The 16,145-nt window shown below is 53.6% G+C and overlaps 1 protein-coding gene across 1 annotated transcript; it reads left to right on the top strand.

Annotated features, from left to right (window-relative positions):
* Window positions 1-389: 389 nt before the first annotated feature.
* Window positions 390-9,604, top strand: ENDOD1 (endonuclease domain containing 1). The gene is made up of 2 exons (XM_009906140.2): window positions 390-686; window positions 8,451-9,604. Exons 1-2 carry the CDS (start codon window positions 393-395, stop codon window positions 9,582-9,584), a joined length of 1,428 nt encoding a protein of 475 aa, XP_009904442.2. The 5' UTR covers window positions 390-392; the 3' UTR covers window positions 9,585-9,604.
* The last annotated feature ends 6,541 nt before the right edge of the window (window positions 9,605-16,145 follow it).

Raw genomic sequence — 16,145 nt, 5'->3', positions numbered from 1 at the left:
CACACCACACCCCCGCCAGCGCCGAGCCCCAGCCTGGGCAGCCGGTGCCGCTGGGCTCCAGCCCCGCACCGCCGCGGGCTTCCCTCCGCCTCTTCCCCAGGCGCGCTGACGATTCCAGGCCGCTCGGCGTAATCTCCCGCGGGCAGCTGGCATCCGCAGCGTGTGCCAGCGCAGCGTGTGTCAGCGCAGCCCGGCGCACGCCGCTTTCCCACGGCGCTGCCTGCAGAGCGCCGGCTCCCCGCGGGGACCGCCGGCGGTTTCGGGTTTCGTTTCCCTCGCACGCTACACCCCGATTCCAGACGCCTCCTGGCCGCGCCGCCGCATGGGCTCAGAGCGCGGCTCCTGCGCCGTGCCCAGCGGAGTCACACGGGGCTTCCCCCAGCGAGCGGACCATGAAGACGGCGATCGTGTTTTGGCTTTGTGTCTCGCTTTTCCCAGGCTTTTCGCAGGGCAGAGTCGTTGGAGAGGATGAAGCTGGTTTTGCGGAGTGTAACGTGTTCTTCCCTGGGCAAGTCCCACCCGAAGGGTTCACGGAGCCCTTCCACGTGAAAATCTGTCAGCGGTACAACAAAGAGCCGCGCTTTGCGACTCTCTACAGCACTAAGGACAAAATCCCTCTTTACTCAGCTTTTAAGTATACAAAGCCGGCCCAAAATGAGGAGGAGAGCTGGCTGGTGGAACCGCAGGTAAGTCAGCTTTTCCTTCACTGCCAAGCCGATGTTCCTGGCAGAACTTCGCCTCTGAGGGGACGTTTGGGATAGGGTTTTGCAGAGGAAGCAGGAGCTCTGCTTGTTGAACTTCTTCCGATAGGAATTTAACACAGCGAGTGAGGGTTGTTTTGTTGTTGTTGTGCTTTTGGTTGGTTGGTTTTGCTTTGTTTTGGTGTGCTTGGAACTGAGCAACAAATAGTTCCTTGTCCTCGGAGGCTCTTGATGAAAGCTGGGAGGGGAGAGGAAAGCCACCTACGGCCGAGACGGCTGTGCTGCCTAGGGCTGGCAGGGAGCACTGCCGGTGCGTAGCAGGGCTAAATCACCCAGTGTCAAGCTGAAGTTTGTTCTGCTGCCAGCATGATCTCAGTGTTGATAAGAGCTCTTTAGCTCGGCTGCACAGGGATAAAGCATTCAGTTGTGGTTCACCAAGTTGGTGCTGCAGCGTTCTGGTTTGTCCCCGCGCTGCAGACACCGGTAGGGAAATGAGTTACTGTGTCCCAGAGCGTGCAGGCATTCAGCTGGGTCAGAAACGTATTTCCCTGGAGCCTCGGTGGGTTTTGCCTCCCCTGACACTTGGCATGTTTGATGAGGTCCCTCCAGGCTGTTCAGCTTGGAGGAAAGCCTTTAAAAATCGTGGGTGCACTTTGCATCTCTTCTTTTTGCCCTGCTTCAGAGTTTGCAGCAGCGATTGTGAGGAATTTTGCGGCAGACATCAAGCTACCCCAATGCCCTGAGCTCAGCAAAGGTTGGCAGCATGCAGTGCCAGAGCAGCCTGCTGGGAGTGGGGCCCTTGGGTGCTGGACATAGCCAGCTGTCCCAGGAGAATGGCTGCTCTTCTCATTTTCCTCGTGTGGGATGATGAGATACTAAGGCCATGAGGTCACAGGCAGGGAAGGCAGGAGGTCCTATGGGCCTCTCTTCACCTTTGATTGTCACCCTGCTCTCTGGGCTGGGTTTTGAGTGCAGGAGTTCCCAAGGGCCTTTTGATCTGCTCTCCTGCCACTTCACAAATGACTGTGGGAGGTGTCTGGCTGCTCTTTTAAAGCTGAGAGCAGCTTTTTGCAGACACGGAGTTGAAGGGTGATGAATTGTTAAAGCACACAGAGGACCTAAGTGAGCAAAGGTCTTTGGCCAGTGCCATTGAGGCAGTGAGGCAAAGCTGCTGACAGGAGAGCCTTTCCTGTTTGCCTTGGCCACTGACAGCCTTCATCACCTTTAGCCAACATAGCTATCTCCTCCTGCTCTGTGGTCTGACTCACAGGCCTGCCCACACAGGCTTGAAAGCCATTTTTCCCATGGAGCAGTGGCCAGTTGATCGTCCTTGCCAGCACTCTAGAGCACAAAACTGTGTGTCACCTGCCTCCAAACTGTACCACAGCCCCAGAAATAGTTGGTCAGGCACAAGCTTTGGTTGCTCTAGCTTCTCCCATCTCCACAGGCTGCTGCTTAGTTTGCTCTAAGGGGTGCCCTTCACTCACTGCTGAAATGCAGGTGTCTTGGAGGTGGGAGGGAGCAGCTCTGTGGTTTTCTGGAGGAAACTCAAGCTGAGACACAGAAACTACAAGGATAAAAGAATCACAGAATTTCAGGGGCTGGAAGGGACCTTGAAAGATCATCTAGTCCAACCCCCCTGGCCAGAGCAGAAATTGTCAGAAGAGTCTGTAAGAGGAAGAAATCAGCATTGGAACTTATGACTGAAGAAACAAGCACACACAAGCCTCTCAGACACTGCCAGCTCTAGGAAGAGAAAGTGAAGAACAGAGCTCATCCCCATTTTGTGTGTTCTTGTCACAGTAAGGTCAGGTGGCTGCTGGAGTGAACCTTTAGTAGCACCTGGTCTGCTGTGAGGGGGTGAGGATGGGGATCATTGCCCCATACTGCTTCAGTATTGCCTATTTTCTGGGTGGTTTCCTCACCAAGGGAGGGACAGCCAGGTATGAGCAGGCTCAGCTGCATGGTGGTGTGTGCTTATGCCCATGTGTGTGTGTGGAGATGCAGAGACACAGGTAGCAGCAAGAAATCACTGCCAAAAAGGCTCTCTAGGCTCTGGTGAGGGCCTCGGGGTGATCACACGCCTTTTGGGTGGGTGGTGATGCAAGTGGTGAGGGCACCATGTCCCTCCCTTCGTGCCTATCTCCTCAGGAATGCCTGCCTAAGAAACAGAGGCAGTAGTTGGGTGAGAAGTGCAAGGAATGTCAGTGCCACCCACTGCCAATTAGCAGCTGGAAACAGCACATTTATTCAGCAATTAGGGAAAAATTAGAGAGCAGGAAAGGTAGGCTGAGGAGCAAGGCACTGACTGGAGAAGACTGAGAGGGGACCTGACCAATGTCTAGAAATGTCTGAGGGGTGGGTGTCAAGTGGAGGGGGCCAGGCTCTTTTTGGTGGTGTGCAGTGATAAGACAAGGACCAAGAGATACAAACCTGAACACAGAAGGTTTCACCTTGACACAAGGAGAAACTTCTTTACAGTGAGGATGGTGGAGCACTGGAGCAGGCTGCCCAGAGGGGATGTAGAGCCTTCTTCTCTGGAGACTGGCAAAACCCACCTGGATGCATTCCTGTGTGGACTCCCCTGGGTGATCCTGCTTTTGGCAGGGGGGTTGGACTTGATGATCTCTGGAGGTCCCTTCCAACCTCTAACATTCTGTGGTTCTGTGACTCCTCCAGTCTTATATCTGAAAACCTACTCTGCCACAGATTTCTTAGGGGTTGAGGGCTTCCACCTCTTGTTTCTGTTGTCTGTGGTTTGCACTCTATAGCTTAAAGAGAGATGGAAAACTCTGGAGTTGCTTTTCTGCCCTAATATAAGAAGGGCTGGGTGAACCATCCTGTGTTTTCATTTGATGGATGACTACCACCAGCCAGATGACCAAGGTGGAATTTGCATAGCCAAGTTATAGCTGCCTCTGAGCAGCTCTTGTCATCTTGGTGGACAGTCAAGAGAAACAGGTATTTCTTGAGCAACTCACCTGAACCTCCTACAACAGAAACTTTGGCATAAGATACACTGTGCCTCCTCTCTGGGACCTGCACTAGGGGTAGATGAGATGTCTCCACTGCAATCAAAGGCATAAGTGTGCCTGAGGAAACAGCAAGGGCAGTAGGATGTTGAATTTCACCTGGAATGGTACTGGAGTGGGGCAGGGGGAGGTAACAGTGTCCTGCACTAATGGCCAAACTTGATGGAAGCTTCCAGCCCCAGGAGCTGTGTGTTGCCATACTTCAGTCTGGCTCTGCCCTTTCTGTGAAACTGCAGTCTCCACTTTGTGACACACATCAACATTGTTAGGTGCTCACATCCATACAGGTGTTCAGATGCACAACTTAGGTTTCAGTCCCCCTCCCATGAAGGAGGTGTTTACCTGTCTGCTTGGGTGTTGCCCTTAACTATCCCAGGTTATTTGGACAGGTGGCTTCATGGATGACTCCATTCATGCAGATATGCTTTGGCAATAGCATAGCATAGCATAGCATAGCATAGCATAGAACAGAACAGAATAGAATAGAATTAACCAGGTTGGAAAAGACCTTCAAGATCATCAAGTCCAACCTATCACCCAACACCCTAATCAACTAAACCATGGCACCAAGCACCCCATCCAGGCTCTTCCTAAACACCTCCAGTGATGGTGACTCCACCACCTCCCTGGGCAGCACATTCCAATGGCCAATCTCTCTTGCTGGGAAGAATTTCTTCCTAACATCCAACCTAAACCTCCCCTGGCATAGCTTGAGACTGTGTCCTCTTGTTCTGGTGCTGGTTGTCTGGGAGAAGAGACCAATCCCCTCCTGGCTACAACCTCCCTTCAGGTAGTTGTAGACAGCAATAAGGTCTCCCCTGAGACTCCTCCAGCCTAAGCAACCCCAGCTCCCTCAGCCTCTCCTCACAGGGCTGTGCTCCAAACCCCTCCCCAGCTTTGTTGCCCTTCTCTGGACACCTTCCAGCAACTCAACAACTTTCCTAAACTGAGAGGCCCAGAACTGGACACAGGACTCAAGGTGTGACCTAACCAGTGCTGAGTCCAGGGGCAGAATGACCTCCCTGCTCCTGCTGGCCACACTATTCCTGGTCCAGGCCAGGATGCCATTGGCCTTCTTGGCCACCTGGGCACACTGCACAATGACACAACCCAAAAGCTTTTTGAGGCAGTGAGGACAGGTAGCTTGCAATGCAGATTAGGTGAATTGCTGAGATGGCATGCCTTTGGGGCTGAGCTGGAGGAGGTATGCAAACCTCAGTTCCACATGAGTTATTGCAGACCACAATCTGAGTTGTTATAAGCATAACTGGGTGATGTCAGAGCCTGACGCAGGAACAAGCACACTGGCTGCGTTGTTATCATGTTCCTTTCTAATTGCTCCTAAACAATCCCAGTGGTATGTGCAGGAGCCTGCAGCTGAGCAGGTAAATGGAGACATGTTCTCTTGGTAGGCACCCCAGGGCTTGCATGCACCAGCTCATGAGGAGAGAAAACCGAGTTTATACAGTCTGCTTCCTGCAGGCTGGGGATCTCTGCCGGGAGGCAGAGCTGACCCATCTCGGGTCTGCGTGCCCTTGTGCTGCAGCATCTCAGCCTCCTCTGGCATTTCCCATCTTCTGTTGAGAAGGCAGCAGGGTCCCAAAGCAGGGAAGGCTCTGCAGCACTGCCATGGCAGCCAGAAGGGATGACTGTTTCTGCAATGGTAGCAGGCTCAAAAGGGCTATAGTGTGGTGAGCAGTTCCCAGCACAGTCTCAAGCTGCACCAGGGGAGGTTTAGGCTGGAGGTTAGGAAGAAATTCTTCCCAGAAAGGGAGTTTGGCCATTGGAATGTGCTGCCCAGGGAGGTGGTGGAGTCACCATCACTGGAGGGGTTTAGGAAGAGACTGGATGGGGTGCTTGGTGCCATGGTTTAGTTGATTAGATGGTGTTGGGTGATAGGTTGGACTTGATGATCTCAAAGGTCTTTTCCAACCTGGTTAATTCTATTCTATTCTATTCTATTCTATTCTATTCTATTCTATTCTATTCTATTCTATTCCTATTCCTATTCTATTCTATTCTATTCTATTCTATTCTATTCTATTCTATTCTATTCTATTCCATTCCATTCCATTCCATTCCTATTCCTATTCTATTCTATTCTATTCTATTCTATTCTATTCTATTCTAATTCCTATTCCTATTCTATTCTATTCCTATTTCTATTCCATTCTATTCTATTCTATTCTATTCTATTCTATTCCATCCCATTCCATTCCATTCCATTCCATTCCATTCCATTCCATTCCATTCCATTCCATTCCATTCCATTCTATTCTCCTCCCTTTGCAGGGGGATTAAACACACCAGGTGCATACCTCATCCTGTGGCACAACAGCACCACCCATGAGGACAGGGAGAAGGAGTTGGGGAGGCAGGGAGGGACAGTGATTTTGTGGACATTGTCTGGCCCCCCCTCAGCCACCTGCAGCCCATGAATTTGGGGTGCCTGAGCACGACCAGCAGAGTAAGTGCAGGATAAGCCTTTTTTAAGTGGTGTGTTTAGAAAAAGCTATGCCTTGTGCATCAGCACGTAGGACTTGCTGTGGTCCTTCTGGTCCTGAAGCAGTGAGCACCAAATGCTTCAAAAGGAAGTGCAAGAAACCACCTAGCAGGAGATGAGGGTAATGCAGCCCTCTGCAGTGGCTAGTGCTGGCGCTGTGACCAGCCTTGCTGCAGAGGCAGCCCTGAGCCTACACCGCAGGGACTTGGCTAATGCAGGAAGCCAGACAGGGCTCAGTCCTATGGTGAGGGTGATGGATAGCTGCTGACAGTCACTGGTACTGGCTTTCAGCACAGAGCTGCGAGGAGGTGATGTGACACTGAGAGGATGCAGACTCTGGGTGAAGTTGCAAGGGTGTAGTTAGAGATCTGCTCGAGTACACTGCAGGATGGCCAAGGGATGAGGAATGCTGACTGGGGAGTGGTTCAGGGTAGACTATCTGCATAGATGTCTCCAAAGTACATATTATATAGAGCAGTAAACATTTTATAGCCTGGGAACAGAGACAGCAGGTTTAATTGGGTCAGCACAGTGCTGGGAGCTGAGGGCCACAGCCTCCAAAACAGAAACTGCCAGAGACCATCTGCCACCCTTGAGCTTCTACCAAGGCCCTCATCCTCTAATGTGGGGAAGAAAATTACAGGCTGGCACACTCCCCTGGAGTGGCTGCAGGCAGTGTCAGTAAGAGTGGCTAAGGCCCAGAGAGCTGCAGCACCCAGTAAAGACCTGAGCACACCCTGGGGTTGAGTGCTCCAGCTCCTACTGCCCATTGCTGCCCTCTGCGTGGCCTTGTGCATGACTCCGGGAAGAGCTGCTGCAGCAATTGCTACCTCTGGCTCTGTGGCATGAGAATGGCAGGCATGAGCAGGTAGGACAGATTCCATCAAGGACTTGTGGTGATGATATCCTCACCCATGTTGTGCTGGGAGGTGTGCAGTTATTAAGGATGATGTTCAGACCACTAATGACAAGCCCTAAGAGAGGCCTGGGGGCTCACTGCCATGTCTGCATTCAAGACAGGGAAGTTCAGCTCACCTGCATGGTTCATTCTGGCATCTTACACAATCTGTGCTGGGAAGCAAATGCCTTCTCCAGGCATGTATATAGATCAGAGGTACTGAGTTAAAGTGCCACAGCAGGTGATTAAATGAACTGGAGGGACCACCACCACAGGAGGTGAGAACATGACCCTCAATCAAGCCACCTATTGGTCTTAAAAATCTCTTCTGGAAAGAAAATCACAAGTTAGCAGCTTGGTGCAGGATGGCTGGGGATGGATGGGATGGTGGCACTCTGGATCACGCTGGAGAGCTGGAAGCATCCCTTGCAGCTTAAACCTATGTGTTTGACAAGGCAGCTAAGTAGATCATATGCTCCTCTGAAGCGCTGCAAGGAAAACAAGGAGGCAGGAAGGGACCTGGGGGTACTGGTTGACAGCAGCTGAACAGGAGCCAGCAGTGCACCCAGGTGGCCAAGAAGGCCAATGGCATCCTGGCCTGCAACAGGAACAGTGTGGCCAGCAGGAGCAGGGATGTCATTCTGCTCTGTACTCAGCACTGGTTAGGCCACACCTTGAGTCCTGTGTCCAGTTCTGGGCTCCTCAATTTAAGAAGGACATTGAGACACTTGAAGGTGTCCAGAGAAGGGCAACGAGGCTGGGGAGAGGTCTCGAGCACAGCCCTGTGAGGAGAGGCTGAGGGAGCTGGGGTTGCTTAGCCTCAGAAGAGGAGGCTCAGGGGAGACCTTATTGCTGTCTACAGCTACCTGAAGGGAGGTTGTAGGCAGGAAGGGGTTGGTCTCTTCTCCCAGGCAACCAGCACCAGAACAAGAGGACACAGTCTGAAGCTGCACCAGGGGAGGTTTAGGCTGGATGTCAGGAAAAAGTTCTTCCCAGAAAGAGTAATTGGCCACTGGGATGTACTGCCCAGGGAGGTGGTGGAGTCCCTGTCCCTGGAGGTGTTCAAGAGGGGTTTGGAGGTGGCACTTGCAGCCACATTTAGTTGGTTTAGTTAGCCCTGAGGTGCTGGGTGACAGGTTGGACTCGATGATCTCTGAGGTCTTTTCCAACCTTATTGATTCTGTGATTCTCTGAAGCGGTCTGAGGCACAGCACGTAGCAGTAGCCATGCTGGCAAATACCCTTCTTGGCCCACTTTACCTGCTGCTCCCTGGGAAGGCAGAGTGTGCTGAGGACCTCTTCTCTCTGCCGTTTCAGCTCGACGACCCGGAGACCGCCCTGCGGGAGATGGCGCGCGAGGCCGAGGCCGCTGGCGCCGTGGCGAACCTTGGTGCAAACCAGGCCCTGACCTCGGACTACGTGGGCTCTGGCTATGAGAGAGGGCTGCTCAATCCAAGCTCGCTCAACGAGGAGGATTTCCAGATGGCCACTTACACACTCACCAACGCTGTGCCCCTGAGCCCCTCCCTCAGCAAAAGCTGGCACAGGCACATGGGGCTGGTGGTGGAGCAGGCGCTGGAGCCGCACTGCCCCAGGAAGGATCATCTGTATCTCCTTGCGGGTGCAGTGCCTTCCAGTGCCCGAGTTAAGGGCAAGGTCTCGGTGCCGGAGAGCCTCTGGCTGGCAGCCTGCTGTGACGCTCCAGAGGGATGGTCTCTGGCACTAGTGAAAAAAGCGAACGATGAAAACAGCCTGGAAGACCTCACAGTGGGACAGCTGGAGAAGCAGCTTCTAGCAGGGGTTCACTTGTTCAAGGGCAGCTGTGGGGAAGACAACCAAAGCCAGGAGAAGACAGAAGTAATACTGCGAGCTGTCGGTCGGATTCGGTCTGGAGAGCAGGCAGGAACAGGTAACAACCAGGAGGCCAAAGAGAGTGGCTTGGTGAGAAAAGTGGCTGGCATCATTGCCACCCCTTTCATCAAACTCCTGGAACTCCTCATCTATGTGTTTGTGGAGCTGGTGAAGCTGGTGTTTTACCTCCTGTGGCTCGTGGTCAGGCGGGTTGTTGGCGCGGTTGTGGATGGAGCCCACAGCCTGTGGAGCGGGCTGGTGTCCTACCTTCAAGCCATCGGCATGGTGCTCATCAGCATCCCCTGTGACGTGGGGAGGGTCTTCGTCAACATCTTCCTGGGCTTCCTGGACCTCCTTCAAGATGTGGCATCCCTCACCTACAGGATCCTAAGCATTCCCGTGGGGTTTGTCCTTCACCTTGCTGCTTTTCCTTACCGCTCCATCTGTGCCATCCCCTGCGTCCTGAGGGACGTGGCGGCCGGGGTGTGGGGCACCCTCTCGCTGGTCGTCGACGCCACCGCTGCGCTCCTGCACGGCCTGTATTACGTGGCAGGGCACGTGGTCAAACGGGTTGTCCCCAAAGCCTCCTCTGATGACTGAAAGGAGTGGCAACCGAGGCTGCCAAGGCCTGGAGCGAGGCAATGCTTTCCGATCCGTGGCCAAACACTGTCCGTCTCGTTCTGGTATTTATTGTAGCGACATTGATAACAGTCAACCAACCGGGGAGCAACAGGGAGGGAGGAGGCAACATTTCTGGGGGGCCAGCACTATTGTAACTCAAGTTCTGTCTCTTGCAAAGGGTTCAGGTTGTATCAGTGCAGGCCACAACGTTTCTGTGGTTTGCAGACCTCAAGACGTTTCCTCTGGGAGCTGCATGCTAAACGTGGTGCAAGCTTATCTCTTCCCAGCTATGAACACACCGAGACACAGACCCTGGCACTGAGCTCTGCAGAAGCCAGGCTTTGCCAGGGAGGAGGTGGTGATCAGGGGAGGATTTGAGTTACAGGGAGTCTTCTGGGACCTAGAGAAAGGAGGACACAAGGGTGCAAGGATTTGGGGCTGGAAAGGGTGGGGAGCGGGGTGGGGTGGGGGGAAAGCCCTGATGTTGGTTGTAGTGCTCACTGCACCAGGGTGCCACTGGTGAAGGGGATGTGGCCAAGTGTATCTCATAGTCCTCAGGCCTTTCCAGAGAGCTGAAACTGCATGACCCTTGCTGTGAGGAAAAAGCCCTCTGCCTGTCCTTTCTCGTGGTGGGAAAACATTTTCCCTTAGGCATACCAACATTGTCTCCTCCCAGCCTCTCCTTTTCTGGTGACCACTAAAGGTCTAAGCCTTGAAGCCTCAAGATGTGGCATTCCCTGAAGGTCTAGGAAGCTCTGAATATCTCAGTCCTGAAGCTCTTGTGCCTTCTCCAATGCCCAGCAGCACCCATGAGTCACAGCCTTGGCTTTGAATCAGCTGCCAGCCTGCCCGGCCTCCCTTGAGAGCTGACAGCTCCCCAGGCAGTATTTATGTGCCTGGTGTTTCCATCAGACAATGCCCAGGCTGCTGATGGGTAGCACCACAGCTGTCCTTGTGAGGTTTGTTTGGAAAGCACGCCTTGCTGGAGGAAAATCACCCTGCTGGCTTTCCCTCTGGGCCAAAAGGAAAACAGCTCTGCCATTCCCACCGGCCTGGGTGGGTGGCAGGGATGTCCCTACGGAAAGGTGACACGAGAGAGGAGATTAATGGTGAGCACGGGGTAGGGTTTTGCTGCTTTCACATGAGGTGATTTGGTGTTTTCATAGCTCCCACCCAGGCACAGAGCCAGGAGCAGGGCAGGACCCAGCCTGGGCAGGGCAGGTGGGTCCCCTCAGTGCTGTGCTTGGGAATGAAGCTGACCTGAGGGACAGCAAGGAAGACAGTTCTCCAGCTGGGAGGGAAAAGGCAGAAGGAATGGGATACTTATGGCAACTTACTTGTGTTTGGAGCTCCTGGCAGCGCTCATGGAAGAGGACCTCACCACCTGTGAGAGGAAGAGAGGTCAGCATGGCTGTTGCCACTGCAGGAGCCAGTATGGCCAAGCTCAGCCAGAGCCCTAGCAGCAGAGCTGAGTGCTGGGCATTTCCCTTCTGGGCTGATTTTGGTAGCCTTGAGGAGGGAAAAAGCAGTGTTGTTGCCTCTGTCTCCTGTGGGCACTATGGGCTGTCAGGTGGGAGGAGAGGCAGGAGTGGCATCTGGGGTGCATTTTGCTGTGTAAATGCCCACTTGGTGAGCCCGTGCACAAGCAGACATGTTTATGTTAGAGGGAGACCCAACCCCTCTTCGGCACTGCTTGTCCTCTCTGCTTGCTTTTAGCCTCTTCTCCCTGCCAGCATGAGCCAGGACAGCCCACATCTGGGGCACCACAGCCAGGGCACACGCAGGGGATTCACAGGGGAACATGCAATGTGTGCACAAGGGCACTCTCCGTGGCTGGAGGAGGGCACAGGCATACTGCCCTTCCCTGGGGCTTGGCTTCGCAAGGGGCTTTAGATCTCTTGGCGCAGCTGCCTGCAGGAGGGAGGCTCTTGGTTTCAGCATTATTTGCTCCCTCTGAACTCCAAGAAGTATTTGGAAATTCTACATAAGCAGATCCTTCCCTTTGCCCTCACCTGTAGCCCTCCCTCCCGTGCCAGGTTGGTTGTGGACCTCTGATTTGCCACGGCACCCCAGTGCCAGGGCCGTCCAGCCGGTGGTGCTGTCCCCACGGGGGATGCCCAAGTGCTGTGCTGGTGGCGAACAGTCCTGCACTGAAGAAAGCCCAACCACTCAACACAGCAGCTTTGCCCCTCTGTCTCCTGCTGCCCATGGAAGGCTGTGCTGGGGAGGGGTGAATTCAGTGGGTACAGGAGATTTGGCTGGTTGAGGGCAGCCACAGGATTACCTTGCAGGCAGCTGTGCAAGCGTGTCCCAGAGCAGGGCACCCTGACCCCGCTGCTCCCCGTTCCCCAGGGGGCTGATGGCACTGCTGAGGATGCCAAGGGCAGAGAGGAAGAGACAGGGTTAGGTGAGTGGGGAGGGAGGATGGCTTCTTGTCTCATGTTGGTTGTGGAGAAAGAGAAGCCACCTGCAAGCAGTGCTGGCTTTGCCCCAAGGGAGAGGCAGCTGTAGTGTGCCAGTGTGGGTAGAGCTGGGTGAAGCCAGCAGTGTTTTGCAAGTCCCTTCTTGGCCTTGGAGCTGTTGGTTTGGGAATTCTGGGGACGAGGTCCAGGTTGCTGCTCTCAGCAGGCAGACAGCAGCTTACATTGGTCTGCAAATCTCTGCATCTCTTCCTTCCTGCTGCAGAGCTGGGTGTGGAGTTGTTTTCTCACTCCTTCACAAGACCCTGTCCCAAGCCCAGCGCTCCTCTCAGGCTACGTGGCAGCTGTCAAGGCAGGAAAGCAGCCAGCTCAGGCCCCAGGAGATGGCAGGGTGGGGTGACAGGGGCAACAGCCTGAGGGACCCAGGAGCCTCTGAAGGCCAAGTGTGGTTGCAGCAGCTCTCAAGTGCAGCCCTGGCTTTGGGAAGGCGATAGCTGTCCTCCACATCTGCCTGTCTTGTGCCTTCTGTGTGGCCTAATCTCTGACCCATCTTAGCTGTGCAGTGCTGCAGAGCAGCTGGCAATGCAGAGTCCTGCACCCAGAGCAGCTTCTCCACACCTTAGCCCCACAGCATCTGTGTCCCAGCTCCACCAGCACCTCCCGTGCACCCCCCAGCCACGGTGACATGGGAGCTTATGCACTGAGAGGTAGGAAAGCTGAGGCACCTCGGGAGGGCTGCGTTGCCACACTTCCATCACCACTGCAATCCAGCCAAGCCTGGGGCAGGCCAGCAGGTCTCTGTGCTGCCACTGTGTCTTCTGACTGCAAGTGGACAGCCCTTGAAATCCAAGGGACTGCAGCGCTGCAGGACTTGGGCAGATGTGGAGCAGTATTACTAAAACCGGCTTCAAGTGCTTGGATTGCAAATGCTGAGAGCCACAACCAGCACAGGGCACTCTTCTCCTGGGCTGCATGTCTGAGCAGGTGACGGGAAACATGAGCAGTTGCCGCAGAACAAGAAGCATCCTGCCATAAACTAGCTATTGTTTGAGGTGACTCTTCTCTGGGCATGATTTATGGCTTCTGAGCTTTACTGGTATCCTTGGAAACACACGGCTTCAGCCAAATAAAAGTTACTTTTCCAAAGAGGGGCCGGTGTCACGTTCCTGTCAGCTGCGAGTGAGACCATGCAGCCCCGGCCTGCCCGGGCTCATCCACTGGAGCACCAGCAGCGGAGCTGTTCTTTGTCAGGGCTTGACATCTGACACTGATGGCCACTTTGGGCTTTTAACACATCTTTCTTTTCTCAAAGCACTTTAAGAGTCAGTTCAGCAAGGTGCAGAATAGGTGGGTAAAAGCTGAGGGGCTGCAGGCAGCGGATACAGCTCTGTGTGCCAACAGGAGGGAGAGGCAGCTGGGGTTGCTTAGCCTGGAGAAGAGGAGGCTCAGGGGAGACCTTATTGCTCTCTACAACTACCTGAAGGGAGGTTGTAGCCAGGTGGGGGTTGGTCTCTTCTCCCAGGCAACCAGCACCTGAACAAGAGGACACAGTCTCAAGCTGTGCCAGGGGAGGTTTAGGCTGGATGCTAGGAAGAAGTTCTACACAGAGAGAGTGATTGGCCATTGGAATGTGCTGCCCAGGGAGGTGCTGGAGTCACCATCACTGGAGGTGTTTAGGAGGAGACTGGATGGGGTGCTTGGTGCCATGGTTTAGTTGATTAGATGGTGTTGGGTGATAGGTTGGACTCGATGATCTTGAAGGTCTCTTCCAACCTGGTTCATTCTATTCTTTCTATTCTATTCTATTCTATTCTATTCTATTCTATTCTATTCTATTCTATTCTATTCTATTCTTCTTCCACCAGCGGGGAGCTTCCCCTGGCCACTGGCATCATCCTGCCTGCCTGCCTGCTGCAGCTCCTAGCTGTGGGCCATAACCATCTTTTACTGGCAGACACTTGGAGGCTTGACAAAATCTGCAGTATCACAGAGGTAAACAGAGAGTGATATCTCCTCCAAATGGCTGCTCTCCCACATGTGAAAGCACCAAATCATTAATAAAGATGTGGCCTTCCAGGATCTGCAGGGGGCCTACAAGAAAGCTGGGGAGGGACTTTTTAGGGTGTCAGGTAATGAGAGGGCTAGGGGGAACGGAGCAAAACTAGAAATGGGTGGATTCAGATTGGATGTCAGGAAGAAGCTCTTCACCATGAGGGTGGTGAGAGCCTGGCACAGGTTGCCCAGGGAGGTGGTGGAAGCCTCATCCCTGGAGGTTTTTAAGGCTAGGCTGGATGTGGCTCTGGGCAACCTGATCTAGTGTGAGGTGTCCCTGCCCTTGGCAGGGGGGTGGGAACTAGATGATCCTTCCAACCCTAACCACTCTATGATTCTATGATACTGCACAGGAACTTGAAGCCACTGCAACTTTGCTGCTGGCTCAGTGGAAAATGCTTCTAGCTCCCAGGAAAGTGGTTACACTTTCAGTACTTTTGGAAAGGAAACAGGGGTTTTGGTTGGTTGGTTGGTTGGTTTTTTACCTTTACAAATAGGAGCAAATGAGGCATAAGCTAAGATGGGCCAGGGCTGTAAGAGCACTCCTCTGAGATGGAGATGGCCATGTGCACAGGCCAGGCCTGGCTTCAGGCCAGGTAGGTGCTGAACATCCACACCCAGACCTCTAATCCAGACCCTGGGCTGCTCTTGGATGGTTTTGCTCCTCGTTCCAGTTTGGACCTGAAGTTTTGGGGTTTTTCCACTAAAAATGGCAAATTGCCACGAACAGAACCCTGCTTGATAAATCACCCTGCTCTGACAGGATATATTTCCTTGGAGGTTTTCCAACCAGCTGTAACACTAACACCGCTGGAAAGCCTGTAGGCCCTTTCTGCTTGGCTGGAAACACTAGTTCTGTGCAAATCAATGGCAGATGTTATCCAGTGTGAGATCCAGTCCCAAGCTGAAGTAAGTCCAAGAGCCTGCAAGACCACGAAGAGAAACCACCTCATTGCAAACCCACAAGATCACAGCCTTGCTAGCACTAGTCCCAAGCTGAAGTAAGCCCAACAGCCTGCAAGGCTGTGAAATCACCTCACTGCAAACCCACAGGATGCCAACCCACAGCAGGCACAGCTTGGCCACACCTCATGCCCCATGCCCCCGGGCAATCCTTCCTGGCCAAACCAGTTGCACTGGTGTTTAGTTTCCAATACCTTTTCCCTCTTCTGGCACTGACTGTGCTGGAGAGATAAGCTGTGAACGAGCCTGGGTCAGTTCCCTGACAAACTGGAGCAGCCCCCTGGCTGGAGGGAGGTATGGAGCTGGTGGTGGTTTCCTGCAGAGGTGAGCAGCTCTGAAACTTGCAATGGCAGTCTAGAGGGCCTGAGCCCAGGGCTGAGGCCAAGGAGCTGTGCTGGCAGGGCTGCGGAGTGCCTCTGCTGTTATTGGTGCCCAGCCTCAGGATGAAGGTGACCAGCAGAGATAAAGGTGACTCTGACTCTGCCCAGCAGAGATAAAGGTGACCCCAAGACACACAGGGGCTGCCTGTGCCAAAGTATTAGGTCATCTTCTTGGGGCAGGGACATCTTCCACTAAATACAGAACACAGAATTAACCAGGTTGGAAAAGACCTCAGAGATCATCGAGTCCAACCTATCACCCAACACCATCTAATCAACTAAACCATGGCACCAAGTGCCCCATCCAGGCTCTTCCTAAACACCTCCAGGGATGGTGACTCCACCACCTCCCTGGGCAGCACAATGGGCAATCTCTCCTTCTGTGAAGAACTTCTTCCTAACATCCAGCCTAAACCTCCCCTGGCACAGATTGAGACTGTGTCCTCTTGTTCAGGTGCTGGTTGACTGGGAGAAGAGAGCACCCCCCACCTGGCTACAACCTCCCTTCAGGTAGTTGTAGACAGCAATAAGGTCTCCCCTGAGCCTCCTCTTCTCCAGGCTAAGCAACCCCAGCTCCCTCAGCCTCTCCTCACAGGGCTGTGCTCCAGACCCCTCCCCATCTTTGCTGCCCTTCTCTGGACATGTTCAATATTCTTCTTCAATGGAGAGGCCCAGAACTGGACACAGGACTCAAGGTGTGGCCTAACCAGTGCTGAGCACAGGGC

The sequence above is a fragment of the Dryobates pubescens genome, chromosome 10 (assembly GCF_014839835.1).
Source record: "Dryobates pubescens isolate bDryPub1 chromosome 10, bDryPub1.pri, whole genome shotgun sequence".
Classification (NCBI taxonomy): Eukaryota; Metazoa; Chordata; class Aves; order Piciformes; family Picidae; genus Dryobates; species Dryobates pubescens.
The sequence above is the reverse complement of the archived record's forward strand: the minus strand, read 5'-3'. Positions and strand labels throughout refer to the sequence as shown.